The sequence below is a fragment of the Oxyura jamaicensis genome, chromosome 9, assembly GCF_011077185.1.
Source record: "Oxyura jamaicensis isolate SHBP4307 breed ruddy duck chromosome 9, BPBGC_Ojam_1.0, whole genome shotgun sequence".
In the NCBI taxonomy this organism is placed as follows: domain Eukaryota; kingdom Metazoa; phylum Chordata; class Aves; order Anseriformes; family Anatidae; genus Oxyura; species Oxyura jamaicensis.
The window spans coordinates 23,434,006-23,442,281 of record NC_048901.1 but is presented as its reverse complement, the minus strand read 5'-3'; the positions used below and the strand labels follow the sequence as shown (position 1 = coordinate 23,442,281).

The 8,276-nt window shown below is 48.4% G+C and overlaps 1 protein-coding gene across 1 annotated transcript in view; it reads left to right on the top strand.

The window, feature by feature from the left end:
• The first annotated feature begins 756 nt into the window (after nt 1-756).
• Nucleotides 757-8,276, top strand: part of OTOL1 (otolin 1) — a 161,014-nt gene continuing 153,494 nt past the window's right edge. Inside the window, exons 1-5 of the mRNA XM_035334561.1 lie at nt 757-786; nt 2,663-2,998; nt 4,022-4,111; nt 4,575-4,646; nt 4,780-8,085. Coding sequence (XP_035190452.1) covers nt 2,671-2,998; nt 4,022-4,111; nt 4,575-4,646; nt 4,780-5,675 — 1,386 coding nt within the window. The 5' untranslated portion in view covers nt 757-786; nt 2,663-2,670 and the 3' untranslated portion in view covers nt 5,676-8,085. The remainder of the gene's footprint in view (nt 787-2,662; nt 2,999-4,021; nt 4,112-4,574; nt 4,647-4,779; nt 8,086-8,276) is intronic.

The following is an 8,276-nucleotide window of genomic DNA, read 5'->3' as shown; positions in this document are numbered from 1 at the left end:
TGTAGACGACTGCGCAGGAAAAGGTAGCTTTGCGATTCCAAATAAATCATGGAGGCTCACAATTCCCTCAGCTTACATTAAAGGAGAATTGATTGTTTTCTCCAGCCTGCCTGAAACAAGCAGCCTTTCTTGTCTGGCAGCTGAGCTCCGAGTGTGCTGGTATGTAGTAAATTCAGACTGATTGAACGAGACGGTTTCTTGCTTGTGATTCACCAAGACAGGGCGATGAAAGGCAGCCTCGCATTCCCGTGTCTCACCCCGCACTGCACCAGGCTGGGAAATCTGGGAATAAATGATGGCCCGTGTTAGCGTCCCTGGGGAAGGAGGTGGGTGCTGTGGCTGCAGGGAGAAAGACAAGGAAAATCAATTAAATCCAGCGGGTTGATCAGATCTGATAAGATCTAGAACAACATTACAGTAACCCTCCTATTTTTGGGTACCTGCAGAAGAGCTGGGGATTGAGTGCTGGTGGGGCCACACAATGTTGTGTCATGAGCAGAGTCCTTAATGCTCCGAAAAACATTTTTTGGCTGAAGAACGAAAGAAGTCCCATGTGAAGAGCAGCGTCCCAGGCTGGGGAAAGCGCTTGAATTTCCTTGGATATCAATGTCACCCTGGTCCTTTCAGGGGACATCGCCAACCTCCCCCTCTCCCCACACCATGCGTGCTCTCATTGGCCACAGCAGCAGCACTTACTCAAATAAAACAGATTTTCTCCAAAAAAAGCTTGTGTCTTTCAAAGTGCCATTGAGGGCAGGTCATCCTGGGAGTGGGACCGATTACAAGGTAGGGGACAACGCACATGGTTCGTTTGGTCTTCAGTCGGCATATTTGCAATGACCTCGTAGACTTTAAGGCATAGGGGCAATATAATTCATCTCCAGGAAAGTTACTGTCATAGCCACATAAGAAACTGTTTTTTAAAGCTGGTTTTAAAAAAGTTTAATTCTTCATATTTTGTGTGCACTGTGAATAATAATCTTTCCTAGTAGGGGGATTCAGATGAATGGCTTCAGAATCACTGGTGGTGAACTGATACAATAAAAACATCCTAAAGACTAGTTTTATTAAAAAGTATTTCTGTATGTAAGAATAATTAATTTAGGAATAGGCTTGCCCATTTTAATTAAAACCTGTCTAATCGTTCCTTGCTCTGAGCATTTTATTTTCTAAACAGACTGGTAAGGTATTTTTTTTTTTGTTAGTTACGTTTTTCCAGTACTTGATGGAATTCAGCCCCGTTGCAGAAGTGGTTTGCTTTTATCTCTCCCCAGAAGCTGGCTGACCCTCCCGATCTGTGGGGGTGGTTCTGTACCGGCAGTGGGGTTTGGCTGCGCTCTGCCTGCGCTGAGCTCTGCCCTCCTGCACCTGGAAGCTTCATGGTGAGGTTGACAGGGGCTGGCTGGGATCAAATGCGAGGCTGTGACAAAAACTAGGGCCCCGTGTCCCATCCTAACGCAACTTGTACAGCGAGAAGGGATGCAATGATTACATGTGATAACTTATCTTCCTGGAGCCGGTGGGGTGAAGAGTGGGACAAACATCAGCAATAGGCAACAGTGGTCACTGGGCGTTTTTTGTGGATAATGTTTGCCACTAAATTATTTACTTCTGTCGAGGAGTTGCCTGTTTTATGTAAGAATACCATGAGCTGTTCCTCTAAAACTGCATTCTTGAAGATGGAAAGGTTTCAGTCCAGCCCCCAGACACCCAGCTCTGGGTGGGCCCGTCCTTTTGCCCTCAGGATGGCAAGAACAGTCAGCGTTTCTCCCGGTGGCTTTCTCATGTAATGAAGCACCTCCGCTGCTATTGGAAGGTTAGGTTACAGGTTCAGCAAGAAAGGGAGTCTGTTCTGTTTGTATTTACAGGCCGACACATGGGATTAAACAAGAAACAAAGATGCTTTATATGACAAGTCATCTGAGAGGCGTCATCTGTCCTATAGGAAAAAACAGGCAGTTCTTACTTTGCTCTTTCTTTCTGGTTCAGCCAAACCACCCCTTTAAAAAGCAAAAAGAATGGACCTGAAAAATTGCACTAAAGGAACACACAAGTCTGGGAACTCAGTCAGTAGCAAAGAGAAAAATTACTTTGAAATTTTGGACTACTTTATTCATTTTTTTTATGTTTGTTTGTTTCATTTAATCTTTTATAGCATAGGTTTTTATGGCGTGTGGTTGTGTTTGGCTCTGAAATCATTACTGATTTTCTCCTAATTGTATGAATTGAAGAGACATCATGGTGGCAGTGATCCTGCTACTCTCAGGGGTCCCCTGACGCCCCTGGGAGCACTTCCCAGAGCTAACGGGAGCAGCTAGATGGCAAGTGCTCTGCAGGGTGGCAGTCAGCAGGGGTGGGCAGGAAGGGGGTTTTCCCGGTTTTTGCTTTACTTTCCCCATAAAAAGAGAGGCTGTGTAAGGCCACCTGCCAGGCAGATGGGCCCAGCACTCTGCCACAGGTCGTATGGCTCGTGCGTAGCTCAGGCGCATGGCCGATGGTTCTTACGCTAATAGGAAACCAGGTGATGATCTGGATTAAAAAAGTGGAAGTATAATGAAAGGGATGCAGGGAAGGGTGCGGGAATGGAAGGGGTGAGTGCAGAACACATGGGGATGAGTGGATGCAGAGGATGCTTCCTTACGGCCTTCCCCTTCTCCTACAGCTGCCAGCATGTGGAGCTCTCCGGCGGCCGTCCCCGTGGCCATGATGCTGCTGGTGGCAGCCACGCAGGCAGCAGCGAAGGTCACCCCGGCGCTGAGATTCACCAAGCCGAAGCCATCCCCACCGCCGGGCGCTGCCGACCCTTCCCTCGCCCCCCTGCCGGGAGCCCCGGCCAGAGCCCAGCTGCCCTCCATGAGCCCCGCAGTGCGGGCGGCCACCACGCTCTTCCCCTTCGAGAACGACACCCTGGACACGGCCGACTTCTTCTTCAACTGCTGTGACTGCTGTCCCCCTGCCAGTGGGCCCTGGGGGCAGCCGGGGGAGCCGGGGCCTCCAGGTGCAAACCACGATGGATAGGTTCGGTCTCACACCAGGCAGCCCAGCACATTGCCAGATGTCTGCAGTGCCGAAACCTAATGGTTATAATGAGTAGTGTGCTACTCTGCAAATGCTTGCTTTGATAGCACTAATACTGGAGCTAGGAACTACTCAGCTGGCGAAGGCTGGCAAAAATCGTGAAATAATATTTTTTAATACGCTGTACTCAAAGCGATTTGCACTTCCCTTAGCTTCCACGGTGAATGGAAGTTATATTGGATGTGGAAGGGGTTTGCAGTCGTAGGGCTGATGGAGAAGCTCTTGTGTCAGATGGGTTGTGCTGGGATGGGTCCAGCTGCTGGAGCCTGCCCTCAGACAGGAGCCTCGTGTTCCCATGTGGATGAAAAAGTAAACTAAAAGAAAGCTGAAAAGAAATCTGGCTTGCTCGCTGTTCCTTGTGCAGCATGGAGGCACCTGCCTGGTTCCTCTTCTATATTTGCAGATTTAATTCTTTTTAAGGAGAGGGGCAATTACTAAGCTGTGGGAGCTCCTTGGATGTGCTCAAATATTAAAGACAGATTACTTCTGATGTTTTATGAATGCCCGAGTCCCTGCAGCTTTGAGGTAGCTGAAAGTTGGTTTTAAAAAATCTTTAACTGTAGCCAAGAGCGAAAAGGAAAGCTGTACAATTTGAGGATTGCAGCAGCAAAAGGCAAAGGCTGGGGAGCTGTGTGCCAGAGCAGGGCATCCTCACCAACGCCAGTGGGAGCTGTGCTGTGTTGTTGTCTCTCCTTTATGCCCCCCAAGGGTTTCAGCTGCAACGCACAGAGGGCAGGGTCAGGCCAAACCTGTCTGTCTCGTGTTTTGTTTGCATCAGCCATATGACCGCAAATAAAGTAGCCAGCTCATACCAGGGTGATGGAAACAGGGTTGCCCTTGTTGCATCCCCTGATGGCATGTTGCTTAGCTGTTATCACACATTTTCTCTGTAAAGTTAAACCTCTGATTTACTAAGATAACTGTTGATGTGATTACATTGCAGGTCCTAAGGGGGAGAAGGGAGATGCTGGTGTGCAAGGTGTGCCGGGAACCCCAGGACCTCAAGGTCCCAAAGGCTTTAAAGGAGAAAGAGGTAAAGCAGATGAACTGATCTTTTGGGAAACAAGTGCTGTTGTCCTGAGCAGATACCACAATTTATATTCTTGCAAAGGAAACAATTTATGCTGATATGGATTGACACCTTGTGAGATTTAGCATGGCACGAACAGCGGGACAGTAACTCGGGTGGTGGCGGCGTACGCACAGGTAGTACAGGAAAGGCTGCTCATAAAGATCCCACTCAAAACTCCTTGTTTTCGAGGAGTTTTTCCCTCGTTTTGGGGCAGAAATCTGACATGAGGGTGAGATGGCATTGTCTGCACAGTGGTGCTTGGTGCTGGGCGATGCAGCTGGGGGTTGTGAGGTCTGTTCTTGAAAACAAACGTTGCTCATTGTGCTGAGGGACACATATAAAATGGTACCAGTCACTTTCTGTGTAACGATTTTTGCGCTGCAGACAGCATCATGAATGACATATTAATTGGGCAATGTCCTAGGAGGCAAAGGGGAGCAAGGCGAGCGAGGAATAAGTGGAAACCCTGGCTATCCAGGCAAGCCTGGGCTGCAAGGTACGTAACACGGACTGGGAAAGCTGTGAAGGATGCGTTGGCCTATCCCTTTGCTGCTGGTGATGCTCCTCCATCTCCAAAGCAGCCCTGTACTAATGGTTGTAATGTTTTTTCTGCCCCTGTTCTGTCCTAGGTGAAGCTGGAGTGAAAGGCAATAAGGGCAGCTACGGCTTCCCTGGGCTGAAGGGACAAAAGGGCTCCAAGGGGGACACTTGTGAGAACGGCACCAAAGGAGACAAGGGGGACAGGGGAGATGCCGGGGAACCAGGGGTGGACGGAGAACAGGGTGACAAAGGGGAGAAGGGGGACACGGGGGACAAGGGGTATTGTGGGGAGCCGGGGGGGAGAGGCCAAAAGGGGGAAAGAGGGGAAGGAGGGTCGAAGGGAGAAAAAGGCAGCAAAGGGGAGATGGGGGCTGAGGGCATTCAGGGGGTGGAGGGAAAGCAGGGAGAAAAGGGCGAGCAGGGAAGTAAGGGTGACAAAGGGGACCTGGGACCCGCTGGTGTGACGGGACCCTCAGGGCCCAAGGGGGTGGCTGGCAGCAAGGGGGGCCGTGGGGCGCCGGGCAGGAAAGGCTCCCGGGGAGCGAAGGGGGCCCGAGGGGACGGCGCGAAGCTCCTGCGATCGGCCTTCAGCGCCGGCTTGTCCAAACCCTTCCCTCCGCCCAACGTCCCCATCCGGTTTGACAAGATTTTGTACAACGACCAGGAAGATTACAACCCTTCCACCGGGAAATTCAACTGCAGCGTGCCCGGGGCGTACGTCTTCGCCTACCACCTGACGGTGAGGGGCCGCCCGGCTCGCGTCAGCCTGGTGGCCCGCAGCAGGAAGGTGGCCAAGGCCCGCGAGACGCTCTACGGGCAGGAGATCGACCAGGCCTCCTTCCTGACCGTCCTGAAGCTGAGCGCGGGCGACCAGGTGTGGCTGGAGGTTGCGCGGGACTGGAACGGGGTCTACGTCAGCGCCGAGGACGACAGCGTCTTCACGGGGTTCCTTCTGTACCCGGATGTCTTTGAGATCCTGCTCTAGGTTTAGAGGGCAAAGCTGTTGCTGAGGAGCATGCCTTTCCCTCCGCCTTCCCGAGGAGAAACAAAGATTGGTTTAGTGACTCGGCAGCGTATTGGTTTAGTTTCTAGGTTCTGTGATTTTTTTTTTTACAAAAAAATATTTGTGAAAGAGTGATTAGGTTTAACGAGCAGCCCCAAGAAGCGGCACGTCCTTCATGCAGGTGCTGGTAGCCAAGAGAAACCACTGCCCACAGGCCAGCAGGACCAGCATGCGGAGGGGGAACCTGAGGGGGCTTCACACCATGGGATTCAGATTTATAGTCATCACCATCAAGTTACGTGATGAAGCTCCTCATCCAACTGAAATTTTAATCAAGCCAGCTCTGGCAATCCTTGCATGGTCAAACCTTCCCTGGACATCAGTACTGGTAACCAGTGGAAGGTCACAGTTTTGACAAAGGTTGTAGTGTTTGGTTCATAGAGCTTAATCCAACATGCAGTAGGTTTCTCCAAATCGTGAAAAAATGTAGAGGTATTTTGTCATTGAATCAGAATTACGTAGTACTTTAGACTGGTCATGAAATCTTTTTTTTTTTTTCATAAAAATAAAGCTGAGATCCCATAATTAGCATTCAGTAGCATTGGGATTTGCTCCTCTTCTCAGGCAGTCACAAGCCTGGGATGTTTTCCCAGTGATGTGATGAATGTTGGGTCTGACCCCAACATGGGCACAGAGAATTGGGCTACTATTTCCCTTGCTCCCACCTTCCTTGCTTAAATTGCCATCATGCTTGCCATACGTTATTTGAATACCATCATAAATCGTGTCCCTCATTTCTTCTTTTTCCATGGCACCAAGGTCGAGTGTTCCTGAGACTTTTTATATATGCTGAGAAAATTAACACAGGAGAACTGCTGTTAAATTTTAAGATAAAAACAAAGCAATTTTAAAAGGTTGATCCTATCTATTTGGTAAATGCAAAGGGTGCTTCAACTCATCAGCTTCTCAGCCCCACTTCAACATCAGCAATTCAAATGTGAAATGAACCAGCTTTGTCAAAGGGTTGGTACTTAATTCGGTGCTTAATCTGAGTTAGCTCCTATGTGATTCAAATTCAGAGTACCAAGTATATAAAAGATGCAGATTTCAGTTTATGAATTCCCTGGCAGCTGTTGAATATTGAGGAAAAACAACAAGTTATAATAATAATTTCAGATTCCTGCTGTCACAACACCCTTAATTCTTTTGTTGTGCCTTCATGCTGCTTCTCCTACAGTCCCTGTAACAGATGGTGGTATACGGACATCTGACTAGCAATTTTCTCCTCTCCTGCTGAAGTTTCTTACACTTTCTATATAAATAACCTCTACAAATGCTCCTGAGAAAGCAATGCAAAAATATGGGGTCTCACAAGAACCTGCTCAGATCTAATCCTCTCCATAAATTAATTGCTTGGCTGTCTGGGGAAAAGAAGAGCTGGCAGCACCACACAAGCTGGAAGAGCTCCTGCTTCCTTACAGACATCCCTGCACAAAATATACCCAGCCAGATTAGGGATCTCTGGGCTGCTTAAATCCTGCGGAGGTGCCCTGAGGGCAGGTTAATAGGAACAGCTGGAGACAGTTCAGGCTACACAAAGGTCTCCACTCGCAGACCTTAAGGAAGGATATGGGATGCTCGCAGCACAACCCCAGTCATTTTTGAGCCCCTGTAATGGATATGGGAGAGCTATAATGGCAGTCTGAGCTGGCTTCTATGCTTCATATATATTTTTGTCATTAGCTTAATACCGGTGGAAGATATTTCTGCTCGAAACCCTGACTGGGAAGGCAGAGAAGCATGCAGGACAAGTTACTGAAATATCACGCAGCTCCTTCATATGTATAAGTGTCTTAGGGTCTATAGCTTTGCCAGTAGTACTTTGAATTTGAAGCGTGCTCACATCTATTCTGTTTATTTTGAAATAATTTATTTTCAGATTTAATTAAGACACATTAAACAAGTATCTTGTGAAGTTGAGCCTGTGTAAAGCACAGCGAACAGTGGTTTAGATAAATATAGATCTTTGTAGAGAGGGAGTTATCTTCATCAAATATTAAATAGAATTAACAGTAATGCCTGGAAAGTATTGTTTCTCTACACTGGTATCCTTTTTACTTCAGTATCTTGGCAAAACCACGCGTTGTTTTTTAGTTCTAGTACCTCTAATCAGATCAGTCCACAGCTGGGCTCATGAATTCCCCCACGTTAGTCAAAAATTTCAATGCAGACACGTGCACACACCTCCCCCTTTTACAGGCAGACACTCCTGGGGCTGCCTTTTAAATGTCACGTGAAACCTTCTTGCTGGAGGGGCTTGGGGCTATAGGATGGGCATGGAGCTGCCCGTGGGGCCAGATGCTGCAGCATCCTGGCACCTCTGCCTGCTCAGGTAGCCTCCCTCAGCAGATCTGGCTGGAAAACTTAACTCAAGCCTTTAATTCTCTCTCCCCCTATTTTTTTTTTAATTTTAATTTTTATATTTTTTTTTTAACCATGGCATTTGCAGTCTCCCTGCTGTGGGGTGCTCTGGTGAAGCATTCTGCTCCAACAGCTCTTAACGGAAGCAAACTGTTCCGGGGG